This window comes from Miscanthus floridulus, chromosome 14 (genome assembly GCF_019320115.1).
Source record: "Miscanthus floridulus cultivar M001 chromosome 14, ASM1932011v1, whole genome shotgun sequence".
In the NCBI taxonomy this organism is placed as follows: domain Eukaryota; kingdom Viridiplantae; phylum Streptophyta; class Magnoliopsida; order Poales; family Poaceae; genus Miscanthus; species Miscanthus floridulus.
The window spans coordinates 39,110,814-39,131,296 of NC_089593.1; the positions used below are offsets into that span (position 1 = coordinate 39,110,814).

General features: G+C 50.7%; 1 protein-coding gene across 2 annotated transcripts; it reads left to right on the forward strand.

The window, feature by feature from the left end:
* The first annotated feature begins 393 nt into the window (after positions 1-393).
* LOC136505025 (probable protein phosphatase 2C 77) lies at positions 394-7,211 on the forward strand. Of its 2 annotated transcripts, XM_066500099.1 has the most exons (5): positions 394-1,117; positions 2,327-2,563; positions 6,144-6,317; positions 6,448-6,841; positions 7,142-7,211. In XM_066500099.1, exons 1-4 carry the CDS (start codon positions 551-553, stop codon positions 6,793-6,795), a joined length of 1,326 nt encoding a protein of 441 aa, XP_066356196.1. In that variant the 5' UTR covers positions 394-550; the 3' UTR covers positions 6,796-6,841; positions 7,142-7,211. The 2 variants fall into 2 exon arrangements, with proteins under 2 accessions (XP_066356196.1, XP_066356195.1); XM_066500098.1 differs by lacking the exon at positions 7,142-7,211 and having other exon boundaries at positions 6,448-7,097.
* The last annotated feature ends 13,272 nt before the right edge of the window (positions 7,212-20,483 follow it).

The following is a 20,483-nucleotide window of genomic DNA, read 5'->3' on the forward strand; positions in this document are numbered from 1 at the left end:
AAGTTTCATTAGATCTATAAAAGATATTAGCAATATTCTTTTTATCTCTAAAGAAGTTTATTATAAAAATATAATCAACAATTCATCTAATGATTCTAATTATACATTTTAAATATTAATATTTTATATATACTGTATTTGATTACAGTTTCTTGTGGAGCGCTTACGCACACAAATGACAAACAAAATTGATTGCATGGGTGTTGTCAAAAAAAAAAAATTGATTGCATGTGCCGATCGCGATGCTATCCTGGCACAAAAGGCTGTAATTTGACCGGTCAACCTCACGACCCCTTCTCCCGGTTGAGCTGGGTTGGGTTGGCTTCCTTCCCGCCACCTATATAAACGTAACCAAACCCCGTCCAAGCAAAGCCACGTACCTCCCCGCCAGCATTTTTTCACCCCACAGGAATAGCACACACCTAATCCAAGAACGACGAAACCGACCAAGCCAAGCGCGCGCATCGATCAGGTCCTCATCCTCCGTCCTCCACCCGCCGACGTCCGTCCGTCTCCGTTGACCGGGCCGCCGGATCGATCGGCCGGAGTGATGCTCCACGGCGTCAGGTTCCTGCGCTCCGCCGTCGCCGCCTTGGCTCGCCTCGCGCACGCGCTCATCATCCGCAGCAGCCTGCTCCTCCTCATGCCCCTCTGCTCGCCGACGTCGACCTCGGCGATCGTCCCCGCGCCATGGCAGCAGCAGCCGGCGAGGGCGGCGGCGGCGGCCTGCGGCAAGAAGGCGCACCAGCCGGTGGGGGCGGCGCTGATGGCCCTCGATGACGCCAACAAGGACCAGCTGATGACGCCGGTGGTCGTCGTTGTTCCGGCGCTCAAGCAGCAGCAGACGGGCAAGAGAGTTGCGGAGACGAAGACGGCGGCGGCCAATAAGGCGGCGAGGGGAAGGCGGCCGCCCAGGCTGGCCATACCGGCGCCCATGGCCTGCGCTCCCGGCGTCGACCCGTTCGGCGCGGTGGCGGACATGGATGCAGAGGTGGCCACCGAACTGGAAGTGCAGGGCGAGGGGTTCTGCCTGGCCAGCAGGAGAGGGGTCAGGCACGCCATGGAGGATGGCTATGGGGTCATCACTGATCACACCGTTCAAGGAGCCTCCCAATTGGTACGCACATTTCATATTATCACCTCGATATTGTTAATTTGTTATGAAGCTCAAAGCAACTATGTTCGGAGGATGGGGATACTAACCTACTACCTAGGTGTTCTAGATGGTGTATTTTTTTCCCAAATGAAAAAATCTGGTAACAAACGATGAGACGGTGCGGAAATCTACATTTTATGGATAAATGTCATAACTAGTGCTTAATTCCGCGATCTTGTAAAACCTATAAATTCAATCAATAACATTGATATTGAAATCACTTTTGAACCTCATAATAGACTTCATTGGCCTAGAAACATAAAAAAACCATTTTTTGGTGATGTGGTACATTGAAGAAGAAGACATCTCACACTAAGATTGAAGTTGGCCATTGAATGAAATTGAACGGACCAAACAGATGTGGTTGTTCAGATATGCTTGATGATGAATAATAATCCCCCCCCCCCCCCCCCCCCCCCCCCCCAATTTCCTTGTAGCAACGGATCGGTAGATGTCTACGCGAAACTAAGTACACTAAACTACATGGGCCTATTTGGATCGACGTCTCCCAGGCAGGAGCATCGCCAAGCATCCATCTCGTCTTGCTTGGGAACGTTGCCTGCGCTAGGCGGCTCCTGGGAGGAACAAACCAAACACGCCCTATATGTATTGCTAAATAGGTAGAGTTCTCGCCTTTCTTTGAAAAAGCAAAATTAAATGCTTACATACTATGATCTTCAAGTGAATTTGATCTTTGCGCAACCATTTTGGGATTGTAAAATAGAAAAATACTCACATAAGTGCATACTACTCTATTATACTCCATCTGTTTTAAATTATAAGATGTTTCAGCTTTTCTAGACATGTAGTTAAAATCAAGTGGAATGCCATTATTTTTTTAAAAAAAAATCAGCATGGAATCTTAACTCTTAGCTTCTCACCGATAACTCCTTTGTATTCTTATTACGCAAGCAACGCACCTAGCTAGTACTCCGAAGTTGTTTAAGAAAGTATTGACGAAGCGAGAACCAGTCCATTGCTTAGCTGCCCTCATGAGAAGGCACATGTCTTTGTTGGTCAAAAGGCAGCAGTGTTCCCCCATTCAAAGAAAAAAAAGGCAGCATTGTATTTAAGAAACTGTACTATATCCATTCTTTTATTTTGTCAAATATGTAAGATGAGTATACTCAACAAGACAATCATAAATTTGCGTCCTTGTTTGCTGTACAGGCGTTCTACGGTGTGTACGACGGGCACGGTGGCCGGGCGGCCGTGGATTTCGTTGCCGACAGGCTGGGCAAGAACGTCGTCGCCGCACTCGCCGCCTCGACCACGGCGAGCCAGCAGCAGCCGGAGCTATCGCCGTCGTCACTGTCGTCAACGCAGCCGCCCAAGACGAGTGCTGACGCGGTCGTGGCGGCGATCAGAGCAGCCTACCTGACGACGGACCGCGAGTTCTTGACCCAGGTAGGCATCATCTATATGCTTATGCAAGAGCAGATTCGTGTAGCCTATACTGGTACTACCTCCGTTTTCGTTTACTTATCACTGAATTTTTATTGTAGCAATTTTGACCATATATTTTTTTCTGTAAAAGATTTTTAGATATATCAAGTTTTCATATATATGATTTTTTATTGAACATACTTCATTAGTATTATATACATGGAAGTATCTAAGTTTTTTTAGAAAAAAAAACAAATAGTCAAATTTGCTACAGTAAAAAGTTGCTGACAAGTAAACCCAAACGGAGGGAAGTAGCTTGCAAATTGCAATGCAAGAGCAGCAAGCAACTAGTAGCTTTTTTTTTTGTTTGACCGGGTCTGTGCATGCACATTATTGGCGTTCGGCGTGCATGGTTTGAACGGGTCAAGCCTTTCTTGCGTGTTAGTTGCTGTTTTCAGCTGGACGTCGACCGCTCACGTCGCGATTCCGGTAGCCACGCGTAGGCAGTGGCAGCCTGGCAGGTAGCACCAGTTGGCCTAATCTGCGAGCTAGGTTTAAGCCAAGTGGTATGCATGGTGTGCGTGTGTGATAGAGATCGATGACTGCATGGCTTGGCTTGGCTTGGCAAGCTGCTGCTGCTGCGTGTTGCTTCAGTGCCAGTGCCGTGTGGCCTCTGCTAGCTAGGATGGCATGTATGCATGCAGAGGGGCGGCCGTCGGTAGTAGTACTAACGTTCACATGCATTGACTAGGTCTAGGTCATGCATGCACCTCACCTGCTGGCTAGCTGCCGTGCACCCTCGTCCGTACGGCACGCCTACGCGTTCTCAATTCCCGGTTCATGTAAAGTACGGTACGGCGTTGATGAGAGTGGGTTTTCCCGCGTCGTGGAGTTTAACAACCATCGTATTGTTCCTGCTTTCAACGTTAGTGTTTTGTGCATTTGAAAAGGTTAGCTTTCTGCTTTGTCCAAGCTAGGTGATTATATATGCTCATATGCGTAGTATTTAGTTCTTATGCGCATTTTTGCAAGGAAATATAGTTGTTCTAGTTTATCCAATAACATCGATCTTGTGTGTTAGTCTACGCAAATTTTACATATATATTATTAATGGTGAAAGTTTAAGAGGCTTTTACCTGTGTGCCATTATAAAAGTTTATAATTACCCACGAGCTATTAAAAAGTTTGGACGGTCATAGGTGTCACTGGTCGGAACTTCTTTGATCTCCATGCCATTCCGTTTGTATTCTGTTTGGTTTTCACCGTTTAGGAGCTCTGACATGTTAGACCGGCTAGTGAAATTGTCTAAAATGTCCCCTCACTCTCAACCCTATCCTTTGTCCTCCATCGCGCTCTTCAACTCGGAGTCCAACGCACCCCGCCGCCTTCGCCCCTTCTCGCTCTGGCTCTTCTCTGGTGCCCTTGTTACTGCTCGCCGCGCCCAGGGCAGCGGTCGGGAGCAACCCGGCCTGCAGCGGACGCCACTCCTGCTGGCCGCAACGGCCTGCATCGCTGTGCCTCGCCGCGCCACGCACCGCGGCTTGCTGCTACTCGCCGCGCCTAGGACCGCGGTCAGGAGCAACCCGCCCTGCAGCGGACGCCGCCGCTGTTGGCCACGACGGCCTGCGCCGCTGAGCCTCACCGCCACCCCAAGCCGGGAGCTGACCCCGCCGTCCGTGACCTCGTCAAACCGGCGTTCGAGCCCGCGGCCACGCCACCTCAAGCACACGGGACGACGACGAGGGAGGAGCACCCGGCCGCAACGCAGACCTCCCTTGGCTTCGCGTGCACCACTCCGGACCTTGGGTCGTAACGCGCCCTCTCGCCTATGGTAGGCGCGTTGCTGCACTGTGCACCCAGGCCACTGCCGCAGAGGCTTCTTGGCACACAGACGCGTACTGTCGGCCAGCTGAACGTGTCGCGGCGGATCAGGGCACTGCGCCCCGCGGGTGATGGCCCCTTGCATGCGCGAGCCGGCCAGGGGCACGGTGGTGTCGTCCAAGCCGCACGGAGTCACGGTCGAAGGCGATGGCCACCGCCGTGGTGGTGCTGGAGGAAGATGACGCACATGCTCACCACATGTTCGAGCGAAAGCCTGAACCATGGGCTGGCGCCCACTCCATAATCTCTATTGTTTGCTAATACTAGGAGATGTCTGATGAGATTGTTCGGATTGTCCTGGGTACCAGGATGAGAAAAAAAAATATATTTTTAATATTAGTTTGGCTTATTATTATTTTTGTTGTCGTGGGTACCAGCTAGAACGAAAAATTTGAAATATTGTCGTCGGGATATGGTTGCTGTTTAATATAAGAGTAGCGGGATTTTCAAATTTGTGATGTTAAAAACTAAAAATTGTTGCAAATAATTTGAATACTAATTAAATTAGTGTTGATAAAAAAATTATTCAATTTTGGCACCACGGCGTGGTACTAGAGCAAAGCGAAAAAAATAGAACTCTAACAGACTTGAGTGGCACAAAAGGGAACAAAATTAGAACTCCAACTGACTTAAGGGTAAAATAGTCATTTCATCCACACGTTTGATACCGTTAAAGGCAAAACTAGACGGAATGACTTGGAGGGCAAAAAAGTTTTGCCCAGTGACACCTGGGTGCGCTCGAACTTTTTTTGTGGCTTGTGGGTAATTATAAACTTTTATAGTGGCACACAAGTAAAAGCCTCAATGTTCAACTAGTTGGACTTAGGGTCCGTTTGGATAATCGGATCGGTATCGACTCTTGTTGGAATCGGAACAAATGCTACCAAACCCTAAATTCGTGAAACGATTCTGCCATGGAATGTTTCTATCGATCTCGCGCTTTTTGACTGGGACGAGCGAAAAAGATCGAGCCTGGTTCTGCTAGATCCCAGTTATAGTTTCTCCTATACGCCTGGAACGGTACTTTTTTTTTTCTAGTTATCCTTTTTAAGAACAATAAGTTAAAATGAGTTGTATTCTTTGCTTACACATAAAGTTTGTATTTTTAGCATATTTTTATTTATATGGTTTTTTATATAAAACATCTTTTTTGAATCAGAATTTAGCCTACCAAACAATCGATTACATAAAAGTAATTCTGATCCTTACCTGAAGTGTTTCTATGAGAATTTGGATCCCTACCAAATGAACCCGTATGTTCGAACTAACAGAAAACAAAGGACATGTACTCCCTATCAGAGGAAGTACATTGCTTGAAATTCTATCACAGTTTAATTTATCACTTCTCATATATTTTAGGTGCCTAATTTTGTGTGTATTGTTCGGGTGACATATAATTTTATCATTGTTTGGAATTAAAAAAAAACTATGGATTATATCTTGTAGATTATTCTTTTTGTTGTATGTGATTGTGTAAAATTGTTATTCGAAAATTTAGGCACCTGAAATATTACAACTCCCTTAAATAATTGCACGAAAGCACTGTGAAGCGAATTTCACACACACATGAGCAAATTTTGAACTTAGCTTGCACATGCATAGTTTTCCATGAATAGCAGTACTACTAGCAATAACATCAAGACTCTGCAACTCCATTATATTACTCTTTACCAGTAATTTGCATTTGATAATTACTAATCGGTAATCCTGTGTTATGTAGGGCGTACGCGGTGGCGCATGCGCGGCGACGGCTCTGGTAAAGGACGGCGAGCTGTTCGTCGCCAACGTGGGCGACTGCCGTGCCGTCCTTGGCAGCCGCAGCGGCGTCGCGACCGCGCTGACGAGCGACCACACCGCCGCCCGCGAGGACGAGAGGCGCCGCATCGAGAGCTCGGTAAGTGGCGACCGAGACGGCCGGACCAAGAGCACACAACTAATCATGCCTGCACTGATGCACAAGTGATCCGCTTGTAGAAGCTTCTCTTTGCAGTCATCGAGCCAGTACTGATGAGATTGCATTACAGGGAGGGTACGTGAGCTGCGGCAGCAGCGGCGTGTGGCGCGTGCAGGACTGCCTGGCCGTGTCGCGCGCGTTCGGCGACGCGTCCATGAAGGCCTGGGTCACCTGCGAGCCGGAGGTCTCGCGCCGCCGCCTCACCCCGGACTGCCGCTTCCTCGTCGTCGCGTCCGACGGCCTCTGGAACAAGGTGTCCTGCCAGGAGGCCGTCGACGTCGTCGTCTCCGCCGCCGCGGCGGAAACAACGTCCTCTGTGGGATCGTGCAAGGAGCTGGTCGCCTTGGCCAGGAACAGAGGGAGCCGGGACGACATCACCGTCATGCTCGTCGATCTGCAGCGATTCATTTCACAGTGACAGGACGCGGAGACCATAACATATCAATCAGCGAAAGAAAACATTCGTACGTGATCAAATGTTCTTTTTATGTCGTATTTTCCATTTTTGTTTCAGTTTTACGGTTGGATACTGTAGATGATTTTCCAAGAGATTATATTGTACGTAGTAGTGTAGAGAGGGCTGCCTTCCGAAGAGATTTGAATTGAAACTCATCGGAAAGTGCAGATGAAGATTAGCGAGACGTGTAAAACAGCAATGATGACACCTTTGATGGGCCTATTCCGGCTTATCAGCTAGAATCTCCAGTATTTTTCTCTCACAATAAAACAGCTTTAGCTGGCTTATTATCCGGCTTTAATACCAGCCGAACAGGCCGGATGAGATGAATTACTATTCAGCAGCACTAGTGTCCGGACGGACCCGCTACATCCTGACGCCCGTGCCTGCTGCAATGCCACAAGCGCCTGTTGGACGCACAAAGCGTGGCCCGCCCACACTACTTCCCCACGATTCCTGCTTCCCGCGCCCCTTGAAGCCTGCTGCGCCGCTCCCCTCCATGCACGGCGCCTAGCAGCTACGGCAGGTGGTTCACTTTGCAACATACACAACACCCCAATCTATTTTTGAAAACATCTAAATGAAATAATTGTAACATACATACGAGACAACCGACACATTCAGATAAAAACACATGCAATAGATGTGTGAAACATATATAACATCCTGATAAACACATTGCAACATACATATAAAAAAACAGATGAAACATTGAGAACAGACACTTGCAACATACGTGTACAATCATTTCAACATATGCAGCATCCCGATCTACTTTTGCAACATCCGCATGAAACACTTGAAACATACATACGAAATATCTAAAACACTTGAAACATACGCTTGCAACATGAGGAAGCCTGGGGTCGGGCGATTCCAACTGTCAGGTTCGGAGCAGGCGCCGGCGCCGTGCGAGCACCACCACCACCACCATCGCCAGCAGCACCGGGCTTGGTGAAAACTCTAGTTTGGTTTTGGTAACCTTTGCTCTAAGTGTGTATGAGATAGGTTAGTACTAATCCAAGTGGTGGAGCAAGTGAATGATGATCATGATGATGGTGAAGGCAATGGTGATGATAAGTGCTCAAAACTTGGAAAAGAAGAAAGAGAAAAACAAAAAGCTCAAGGCAAAGGTATAATTGATAGGTGCTTTTGTTTTGGTGATCAAGACACTTAGAGAGTGTGATCACATTTAGGATAGATAGCTGTACTATTAAAAGAGGTGAAACTCGTTGTGAAATGTGGTTATCAAAGTGCCACTAAATGTTTTAACTCATTACATATGCATTTAGATTCTAATAAGTGCTAACACCCTTGAAAAAAATTGTGAAAAGTTGCTAACACACGTGCACAAGGTGATACACTTGGTGGTTGGCACATTTGAGCAAGGGTGGAGAAGTTAGAAAAGAGAAGGCGCATTTTCTTGTGACCGGACGTAGGACCGGACCCTGTTCGGGTGCGTCCAGTCAGTGGTAATGTGGTGGCGCGGCCTCGGGTTCAGACTGAACTCTGGCACAGGCGTGCGACCAGACGCGGTCGGGACACTATTTCCGCGTCCGGTCGTGCTGATGTGGAGTGGCGCGAGAACGCTGGAGAGGAACGAACTTCGCTTGGGTCCGGTCAGCCTCGACCTAACGCGTCCAATCGAGATTTGCTGGCTATGGAATCTCTATAGAGTCAACTGGACTCCAGGCGGCGGCGCTTCTGGTCGCTTCACGGCGGGTCTGATCGATAGCTCGGGGGCGTAGGCGCGAGCGTGACCTGACGTGGCTCCAGCGCATCCGGTCATCGGGTCGGCGTGTCCGGTCGTTGATTAAGCGCAAGCGCGGGAAGATTTGACTGTTGGGATCATGAGGTGGATGATGAACACGAAGGACACATGGCGATGGATGTGCGACCGAACGCTGGCGTGTATGTGTCCAGTCAATGCGACCTGCGCGTCCGGTCACCTCGCAGTGACCCCCTCCTTGACCCTAATGGCTCTATTTTGTTGGGGGGTCTATAAATAGTGGTTGGCCGGCTTGGGCTCTGTTGGGGTTATGATCCCCGGGTGTCTAAAGGCAACGATTAGTTAGGAAGCTGAGCGACCTACGATACATCAGTCTAGCAAAGGCCCAAACGACAGTGTCCCAACTAAGCTAGGGGAACCAGGTCGGACGCCAAGGTCAGGGTCGGCCACGACCTCTCCCTTTCGCCTTAGCCACATGACGCACAGAAGACTCACGACCTCTTGACCGTCCTGACCCCAGGGAGGAATGGGGAGAGGTCGAGCATAGCCAGGTATGCCTACTCTGACAAGAGTAAGCACGCCACACTGACCCCGCAAAGGACCGAGGACATAGCAGTCACCTCGCAGCACTGACAAGACAACACCGCACGGCGGTGACTGTCAGTATGGCGACCCACTGTCCAAATATAGACCAACAAGATGCCTGTACGATCCTACCCACACCTTACCGCGATGTGGGCACAAGACCATGACGACAACCACGCCCAGACATGCACCACAAGACGACGTAGCTTACAAGCCAAGTTAGCCAGGCCCCTTCCTCAGGCTCACGGCCCCTCAGTCGGGAGAACCTTCATCTTTGTATTTGCCCTGGCTCCGAACTCTATATAAGGGTAGCCCAGGGACCATCTCCAGACATCTTTTACATTCTATCATTCACACCATAGTAGGGCGCCTAAAGCTTCCCTTCGGGCAGTCCATCTTCTAGCTTTAGCTCTCCTACCTCTTCCACCATTCTTGCACCCCCCATTGTAAGAACTTCAGAGCATTCAAGTGAGGAACACGCACTCAATTATCTCTGAGACTAGACGTAGGGCTCCGGCCTAAACCAATATAAATCCTCATATCTTTTGGATGCTACCATTGTCTTCCTAGAGCAGCGCGGCATTTGTATAAATTTACTAGTTCGGTTTTCAAAACACCGACAGTTGGCGCGCTAGGTAGGGGACAATAGCGCACTCTCAATTATTGAGAAGGAAGCGATGGCTCCACGCGCCGTCGGTGGACTTGCTTGTGGAATGGCCCACGACAGTCACATCCGCCACGAAAACTACGAGCTCATCGGCTTTAGAGGGCTGCGCCCTCATCCCCCTTCGGCCATGGCTTGGACATCCGCTCCAGAGATCTAGACCACGTGGTCTACGGTGGACACAATCTCAGAACTACCCTCCATGGTAGCATCCCTGAGTTCACCTACATAGGGGGGCAGTACCCTCTCTTGTCGCCAGCCATGGCTAGATCTTCCACCCAGGGAGCCAAAGGTCCATGGCTCACGGTGGACTCACTCCGGGAATGGCCTCAACCGGCCACATCCTTTTGGGAAACCATGAGGTTATCCACACTAATGGGTCAGCGCCCATCACCAGCTCCTACCCTGTCTAGGCCAACCACGTGGGAAGCCTAGGTCTAGCGATAGAACCATGGCCTGAGCAGCGTCTCTGCAACCCACAGAGCACAACATGTCAGGGCGCACATGAGCAATGAAATCACCCGCCACCACGTGGTGTCGTTGTTAGCGATCAAGTGGCTACTTGGCGCCACGCCATGCGAGGTCAAGCCCAAAACCAGGGTCCAACCCCGCATGACGGACAAATTGCCCAGCATGTCTCAGCGGACTGTCAGCTGTCACTCGGAGGCACGTACATCCGAGGAAGTGGGCTCCCTGAGTGCACCGTGCCGAGCGAACCAAACCATGTTGCAATCAGAACCCACTTCCATAGCGACATGTCATGCCAGCTCTTCGTTGAGAGCGTCAACCGCACCCAGAGGCGGGAACGCGATGAGCACGATGTCGTCGCGTCACAAAGGCTCAAGCACCAGAACGCATTAGCCTTCTCGGCCAGAGACTACAACAGGTTGGACATGAGGAAATCATCTCCCAGGGGTCACGAGCCTGCCGAGGACGTCAAGCCGGCAAGGGCCGATCCAAGGCAGCCCGAGAGGTCGATCCGTGCAAGTTGCGACCGTTCCAAGCACTGAAGAAGCGCCCTCATCAGCTCATGGCCCGGAGGCTGCAATGACTTTGTCACGAGCAGATGCTCGGGGGCCTACCGCACCTCGAGCAACGACAACCAGTCTCACAATAGCTTCCGGTACATCGGTTAGTCACATCCACGTTGACCGTAGCTTCTTTACCCAAGCACATCCACATACACGTGTAGGCTTACCCGCGATCCCAAGAAACATAGAGCCGACCCGTAGAGTGGACAACATGATGCCCATACACCTCATCCTAGTATTGCTTAACTCCTGGTGACTGGATCTGGCTCGCGCTCGCAACCAAACACGACCCACTCACGGGGGATAAACACATTGGCGCATACGCATGACCTACGGTGCAGCACCGTTTGTCATTATCCCAACAACCGATCCACTTCAAACTCCTTCCAATCGTGCCTCTCGTCATGACAAACCAGTGACCCGCACCTTGATTTCCCGGTCGCACGGGTCTGAGAGGAAATGGGGAACTCTCTCGCTTAGGGTGAAAGGAGCAAAAGGAATCGAATCTTTCGCTGCTCGATCGCTTTCTTCTCACATCATGCCAGATCCACGACCTACCCTCGACGCCTCATCGCTCCAATGGATCATGCACCATTTAGCCCCGTGGGCCAACCCCCAGGTTAAAACGCGCACCCACGAGCACAGGGCTAGGGGGATGAAGCACATTCCAATTCGAATGAAAAGAAAAGCAAAAAGGCAGCAAAATGACAAACGAATGCACCAATCATGCGTCACAAAACCCAAAACATGTCCATCATAGAAAAGTCACACGCAAAAACCTAAATGGTTACACTAAAAACCCCTATACATTGGAAGCCTAGAACTGTCGGTGTATGAAGGCGACTGAACCTGCAAGAGCTTCTACTCCGCGAGCGGTGGCATCGTCCATGACGAGGATGTCGTCATCTGACCTCCCCAACACACGACCTCAGTCAGCCACGTCGAGACCAGCATGACCATAGCATGGGCCCTCTGACACCAAGGCAGCCAAACGACGAACGACTACGTCAATCGACCGGCAAGTGACATGGTGTGTCAGAATAAGCACGTCGAAACTGAACCTCTGCCAGCACGTCCACCCCCGGATGACCAGCATCGATCGGCGCAAATCAGCCAACGCGGCTCACTCACGAAGACCACACCATAATATGCCACGAGCTCATGCGCAACAGAGGACTACACAAAGCCAAATTCCCAAAACCAAACCGGGACAAGGCCCCACGCCCGCACGAAAGCGAGGGAAAGAAAGCGTCCGCGCAACCTCAAGAAAGACGAAGAAAGGCACGATGCCGCCGAACCTGTCCTGCAGATACCTTAGACTCGAAAACACGGTCGCACAAGGTTAAGCCTCATGGGTCGATCCCTGGGTGGGCCCACGTGTCCATGGCATTCGAACGATCAATGACGGTTATGGTAGGACAACGTCATGCAAAAGAAACAAAATCAAGGAACACAAGCTAATAAGAACACCTTTACTTAAAAATTTCTAAGGGCCCCGAATGCACCCCAGGGCTCATAGCCACCACCGCGGATAATCTCTTCCACATCCACGGCAGCAACGACGACATCCACAGCAGCGGCGCAATCATTGACCAGCTCCACTCGCTCTCTCGACCGGACATGCTCTGGGAACCCAGGCGCCACCCGACGGAGATTGACCCTTGTAACGTCTCGCCTCTATAAGGTCAGGCTCGCTTACATCTGGCAACTTTTCTAGGACATAGACTGCCCTCACAGACCCACACAAGTCTTTTCTGCGCACTTTGTCCTCACTCATACGCACCCGGGAAGGACTTCCCGGTCGGTCACCCATCCTGAAATTGCTCTAGACCAAGCACGCTTAACCTCAGAGTTCTTTAGAGATGGACTTCCGGAAAAGAAGTTGCAACTTGTTTGTATGAGTATCCTATTAATCCTGTTAAGCCCCGGGCCAGGATGTTACAAGATCACTCGAGTGGCACTAGATGACCGATATGCAAACAAGTTTGCTCCTCTTGATAGTACGGCCATCTATCCTAAATCCGGTCATAAACTTCTCTACACACCTATGATCGGTGAAATGAAATGCCCTAGGTTATACCTTTGCCTTGCGCATTCCATTCTATCTCCTTCAACGTCGATGCAACACATGCACCAACACGATCAATAATGATATGATTCATTTCATATCATCACGTGATCATGTTGGTTCATCGATCTTGACTTTACTTGCTCTTCACCATTGCCATCGTCCATCGGCGTCAAGTCTTGCTCAAGCTTCACCGCCACACGGTTCATCACTCCAAAGCCTTTGACTTGCCCTTCACGCTTGCAACCGGTCCATCAAGCCAACTCTTGTCTTGATCTTCTCCACCTTGATCACATGACTTAATGTCATGTCTCATGTGCATTTAAGCTCCTTCATCATCACATGTGTGAGCTTTGCAATATCTCCAAGCCATTTTCACCTTCATGGCATATGTTGCTCACACACATGTACCTGTGAACTAATCACATGTGTATCTCACATAAACACAATTAGTCCACCTAAGTTGTCACTCAATTACCAAAACCAAACAAGGACCTTTCAGCGGTGCGTCGCCCTGAGCTCGCACGGCGTCAGGGTGGTCCCACCCGCATCGTGCCTGGCGGGCGCGACGAGAGCGGCGGCCCGGGCGCCGCCTACGCCTGGGCTGCTGGTGGGTGATGTTGTCGTCGATCGGTGGGGCTCCGGGTGTGAGGAGTACCATATCGTACTCACATCCTAGAGACATGAACTCTAGGCTCCCGGACCAGATCACCATGCCGAGACACAGTGGTCGCACGGGGTCTGCCATCTGGAACTTGTTGGGATGACTGAGCTGACACGTAGTAGCTCCCCTACCTGGCGCGCCAACTGTCGGTGTTTTGGACCGGCGGATCCTCAACCAACTAGTGAAAGTGTACTGCGTGCTCCTAATCCCGGATGGTGATGCAAAGAGACACAAGGTTTATACTGGTTCAGGCAATAGGTACCCTACGTCCAGTCTGAGAGAGCGATCTTGTATTCCTTGCACCGAGGTGCTTGTAGTAGGGGTTTACAAGCAGGGCGAGAGAGGGAGCTAGTCCCAGGTCTCTACGTGGAGCGGCGTGGGTTGCTTGAGATGTTGATCTCTTGCAATACAGAGGAGTGTGAGTTACAGAGCGTTGCTTGCGTGTGTGTGTGAGTGAGTGAGTCTTCGTCCATCTGTGCCTGTCTGTCTGTGCGTTCGTGCATGTCCTAGAAACGGCCCCGGTCACTCCCTTCTATAGTTGAAGGGGGGGGACAGGGGTGATACATGTGTTCGCTACGTGGCGTTTTGTGAGCGGAGGCGGTATGTCCGAGCCCTGTGCTTGTCACTGTGGCGGCATGGTTGACGGAGTGGTCTTGTCCTCGGTGCACTGGAGCGACGCGCTGGTCACGCCCGATCCTATGCTACGTGGGGGCTCCTGTGATGGCTTGACGCAGGGCATGGCGTAGACTGTGGACGACATGTCGGTCGCTGTATGTCGACAGCGTAGAGAGCCGAGGCCCCATCGGTGCAGAGGCTGAACCATTGTGGGGGGGGGGGGGCTCAGCGAGCGCGAGTCCCGAGGCTACAGGGGTGAAGAGGCGGGTAGCCGAGGCTCGGAGAGAGCAGTTGGTCTTTTATGCTGATTCCGAGGCTACAGGGACCCAGACATGACTCTCCACGCCGCACTATCCTTAGAGCAGGTGGGGTTAGGCAGCACAACGTCGCATGGGTGTCAATCGTAGGCACAGTGCCGAGCACAGCAGCCGGTAACCCCTGCCCCGTCCTGTCCCGGACGGCATGTCGTTGATGCGACTCCCATCTCGTCGGTCACTTCACTGTGTCGAGCCGTCGTTTGGCTGACATCGCGGGAGTGGTTGGTTGCATTAGTTGGACGTGACATCCCGGTTGAGGCGGCGGTGACAGGGTAGCTGCCGAGCCGGCCTCGAGCGAGGCGGAGAATCGGTACCTCATCCGAGGCCTTTCGGGTGGGGCCTCGAGCAAGGCGGAGAATCAGTACCTCGTCCGATACCTTGCGGGGCGGGGCCTCGGGCGAAGGGGCCTCAGGTGAGGTGGAGAGTTGGTACCTCGTCTGAGGCCTTATGGGGTGGGGCCTCGGGCGAGGGGGCCTCGGGCGAGGAAGAGAGTTGGTACCTCGTCCGAGGCCTCGTGGTTGTCTCTTGGCTTCGATATTTACAAGGTCTAAGCAATTTTTCGGTTCTTGCTTAGGGTACCCCTTTTTATGGTATCCGACACAATGCTTTGCTAAGCCTCCATGACTAGATCCGGAACTTGAGCATGAGCCCAACTTGACCCTCACTCATGAGCTACTAATCTACTACATTGGAGAGTTCTAGACCTAATCCTCCTGGTGTTGATATGATTGAGAGATATGGATTAGGGTTTTAGGATGTCTCTAGGGAGGGGGTATAGGGCTGTATATATAGGGGGTAGCATCAATTATAGACCCTCGGATCAAACCGACTAGAATAAATGGCGTAGATGCGATCTTTAAGGCAGTGGAGAACCAACATTCGAAGGAGGGCTGATAGGTTGGGCCCATAGGCTAGCCAACCTATAGGTGGGGCTGGTCGACCCCACCTAGCAGCCACCTACCCTTTGCTTCGGTGGTTTGCCTTTCAGAGTCTTCTAGAGTCTTCTGGAGTTGTTTTCGCCGTAGATAATTGCGATTTAATCTGACGATTGGGTCCACCTTGATGGTTTTCTAATTAAATCCTCCTGCAAACACAGCTTCTCCAAAACTCATGGAATTTATTAGTTTAAACCCCTAGACCTATGTTGGTGATCCTTTTTATGCATTTATATAAGTTATATTGACAGTTTATGATTGATGTTAACGACCATCAACAGTGGTCCACCACCGCGTCTCCGACTTTTGCTACATGAACAGGGGTGAGTGTTTGAACAATGCCTTGAGTTTTGATGCTGGCCTGAGTTGACCGTGAGCACTCCTTAGGGCCATTTCTCATGTTGTGTTGAGAGGAGCCGCCGGCGCTACGCCGGCTGGGGCCCCACCGGCGGTGGGATCGAGCTCATCTTCTTTGACTCCGAGCGGCCATCGAGAGTTTCACTGACTCATCCACAAGGAGGATGAAGCCCACCAATGGTTTTCTATGGCCACCTACGAGGTGAGGTGGCTGGAGCTCGACCTTGATGCCGCCAAAGTCGCTCTCACCGCCTCAGAGGGTGAGACTGCAGCGGCACAGGCGGCGGTCGCTAGTTCCCAACCCCACATCATGGGTAAGGACCTCCTTCGTCTTGACGTCTTGAGTGATGTCCATAGCTTCTGACCATCGCGTTGTCTCATCATCAGCATTGGAGGAGCAGTTGGCGGCTTCTCGCCATGAAGAGGAGGTGGCTCACCTCCGGTGTTTCATCATAGCGGAGGACCGCGAGCGGGTAGTGGTGGCAAGAATCCAGCAAGGGGCTGGTGTTGCCCTTGCCGTCATGTGGCTGTGGACTAGGGTTGTGACAGAACCACCCAATTTATACAAGATCAAGTACGGTTGTCCCCGCTAACACGTTGACACACCCATACTTTCACTCATATAAACCCAGTAGTCCGCCGAGTGTCCCGAAAGACCTCGGTAAATCAACATCGCAACCAAGATCGCGTGATTAAGCAAATACACATCACATACATGGGGTTGCAGTGGAAATAATATTACAAATGGGTTCACAAATAAAAGTACCAGTTTGGGTTTCAAAACCGCTTAGTGAAAACAACATAGCTTTCAAATGATTACATTAATATAAGTTCCAAATATATTGCTAGCATAAGTGACATCATCCGACAAAAGCATATAGATGAGAAGTAAGTATAGAATCACCGAGCCCACCGGCGGTTAGCCACCATCATCAACAGGTCGAGAACATCACCTGCAACAAGGTGGGATAAACCCTGAGTACTCGAATGTACTCAGCCAGACTTACCCGTCTTAAACCAAAATAAAGCGACACCAAGGATTATGCAAGGCTTTCTTTAGTGGGCTAGCTGACTCGTTTGCGAAAAGCATAAGCTATCATGAAGAAACCATTTTGAGTACTTTGCATCATCTTTATTATGACCTATCCATCTAGGTAAGCACCTGTACTATAGTAATCACTTGATTAACCAATAACATCCAGTTACCAATTTAGATTTAGCATATCCCATACCATCCAGATAACCATCATTGTTCCATCATAATTACTACGATGCCGTAGCTCAAGTCATGTGCTCACTATCCAGGAGCGATGGCGATTCGAATCGATTCCTAACCAGCTGGTGATTTATTCCTTACACAAACCTCACTCACCCGCTAAAGTGAGGTATCGGTCACCGAGTCAACTATCCAGGAATCTCGAGTTTGCCAGGAACCACATGTACCCAGGGGCCGACCGACTGCCCTTTGGTCTTATCATCACGCCCCCGTGTCCTACCACACCTGCTCCGGTACAGTGCGCTGTGGGCAATCTACTCAGCCCGAATAATCTCCCAGCTTCGTGGTCGAATGGTACTTTCTTCGGCCAGCTAAATGTAAGGCGTGCGTTCAACATGACAAGAGGGACGAGCAACGGTCGATCCTTAATCGACATAGATGGAAACTAACAGCACCCCAGAACCCTGTCTGGTTGCCTCCAACTTTTTCGTTCAGTCTCCAATTATCCATCACACATGGTTAATTCCAGGATATCATTCTTTCCATAGCTAAATTCTTCCAGTAACCACCTATAAAGTAGGTGACCGGATATCACCGATCGCTACCGGTCTAAGCAAGGCTAAGCAGTTATTCGATCCCGACCTAATAGGGTAATAAGGTAATAAGGTAGGCAAGGATAGTACTAAATGCATCAATGGTTTCAATCAACTCCTACAACTTAATGCAACAATATATAACTCATATATAGAAAGAATTGCTTTTATAAAGTAGGAGACTTAGAATGCTCCGGGGCTTGCCTGGGATCCGACACAAGTCAGTTCAGTTAGCTTGCACCATCTTGGTGACGTCTCAGGTCCTAGCACTCGCTTAGTCCTTCCATCTTCGGGATAGATTCTCCATACATCGTCTTCGGGTTTGGCTCCAACATCACGTTCTTCACGTGGTTCACCTAGCGCACCCCCTGGAGAAACTTCTATTTCTACACGTGGTCCACCTTCTCCTTCCTCCCGATGGTGGAGCAGAGGAGCGGCCGGCTTGTGGCTCCGGCCGGCTATGGGCGTCGACGGCGGCGGTGGAGTGGCGGGGAGGACCAGGGGTCCCGCGTGCACACGCTGGGCCGCCTAGCTTGGCCCGACGCGGCCTGTGGTGGCACGGCCACAGTAGCCGCGGCGGCGACGGCAGTTGCTCCGACGACGGGGAGCAACAGCGACCAATGGCGCCGGTCAAGGAGGTCCAGAGGCACGGCGTGAGCTGCGCAAGGATGTGCCACTATCAGCGGGGAGCAGTGGAGCACAGAGGCGAGGGGGCACAGCGGCGCTGCAAGCTCGGCGGTGGTGGCGAACAGAGCAGGCGACACCGACGGCCAGGAGGCTCTGCGTGAGGTGGGAAAGGAGAAGGGAGCGGTGGGTGGAGTGAGCAGCAAGGCATGGCGCAGTAGAGGGGCAAGGTGGTGGTTGGGAGGAGCTCTGTCGCTTGGCAATGGTGGCCATGGCCATGGCGAGTAGCCGCGCGGCAGCAGGGCGAGCGAGCGCGCTAGGAGAGCGAGGGAGGCCAGAGGAAGCGAGTGCGGGATGCCAGGGCAGCTCGGGCATTCGCCTTTGGAGGCGTAGGGAGCAGGGCGGTGTGTGGCGCGGAGCTCGGATGCGCGGCGGCAATGAAGCGTGTGCTCTGCTGCATGGCTGCCACGGCGCCCTTTCGTCGAACACGTGGTGAGCGTCACTGTGCCCGCCTTGGAGTCCGTTTTTGGGCCAGCTCTGCTCTGAACTGGGCTATGGGCCTTGAAGCAAAATTATTCTTCTTCTGATGCTCTACAAACTTGATTCAGGGGTCATAGCCATTGGGGCAGCATATTAGTGGTTAATGGCACTCCAAGACAGCATTATCACTGCATTAATGGCGATTAACAACTTCCAAAAATTGATTGCCAAAATGAAGTCAATTGAGTGCCATCTTTATACATGCTCTTCGCCATCATGTACACTCCAACTTTTATCTTTGGACCAAATCGAGTTGCTTAACAAAATTTGGAGAACACGAGACGTCAATGCCGATGGCAATGAATTTCTACACTTAGAATATTTCTAAGTGCTGAAATCAGCAGCAAATTCGATCTTGTGACCTCGATTTGACTTACTTCCAAGATGATCTAGCTCTTCGTCCAAAAACAAAGTTTGTTCTACATGATATGGACTACAACTTTCATTTAATGTCCAACCTCAAAACTGGTATAGATCCTGCTGTTCTACTTTGACCAAAGTAGGATCACGATGAAGCTTAAATTATCCTTTTTGATCCATTGGAGCATTTTCTTGGCATTTGCCCAACATGAACCTTTCATGACTTTTGTTGTAGAGTTCATCTAGAGTCATTTGGGCATGGTTGCAAGATTTGGTTGACGATCGAGAATTCCATTCACTTTATAAAATAATTCAAGCAAGGACATAACTCGTCATTTCATGTGACTTCTTGATTCCAAACTTCATGACACTTTTCGAGTGCCCAATATAGATGGGTATTGATGTGAGACACATGAAGATATCCCAATCACACCACCCAAGCATATATCTTGAAAAGGGGTCTATAGGCGAGCAAAGGTGCAATATTCAAGTTTAGGTTGGGGCTCGTTTCTATAGGTTGGACCTTGACATCTTCATCATCACTTAATATGCCATGTTTGAGCTCAAATCCATTGCTTAACTGGTGGCAAACACCAGGGGTGTTACAGATCTAACTTTGCATCGTCGCTAGGATCGAGTGGCGTGGCAAGTTGAGTGGCTAACATCCGTTGGGAAATGATTGTGAAAAGCTAACACACATACACTTGGTGGTGTTGGCACATTTACAAAGGAGATGGAGTTGGAGTTGATGTGAATCAACTTGGTGAAGAAACTCCACCAGCGAAGTGTCCGCCCGTAGAGTGCGGATAGTCCGACGGTGCCACCGGCGCCCTACACAGAAAAGAGGGTCTCACAGAGTGCACCGGACGCTGGCACTGGAAGTGACCGGACGCTAGCAGGGCGCGTCCAGTCAGGCTGACGCAGGAGCTAGAGTATGACCGGACGCTGGGCTGCGTCCGATCACGTGCGACCGGACGCGTCCAGTCAAGGTTGGTACCTTACTGTAAACGACCGGACGCTGAGGGTCCAGTGTCCGGTCAGTTGAAGCTGCTGCGTCCGGTCAGAAGATGACCGTTGAGATCGGAAGAATGCCGTTGAACGCAGGTGACATGTGGCTGTCATCAGGTTACCGGACGCTGAGGTCCAGCGTCCGGTCAACACGACCAGAGCGTCCGGTCGACCCGACAGTTGCCCAGTGATGGGGTAACGGCTAGTTTAGCCCTTGGGGCTATAAATAGAAGTGGCCTTCGGCCATGGCTGGTGCTGAGCACCTTGGGGGACTTTGTGTCCATGCTTGAGAGTGCTTAGGAGCCCTCCATCTCACACATACTTGATAGTGATCATTCGATTA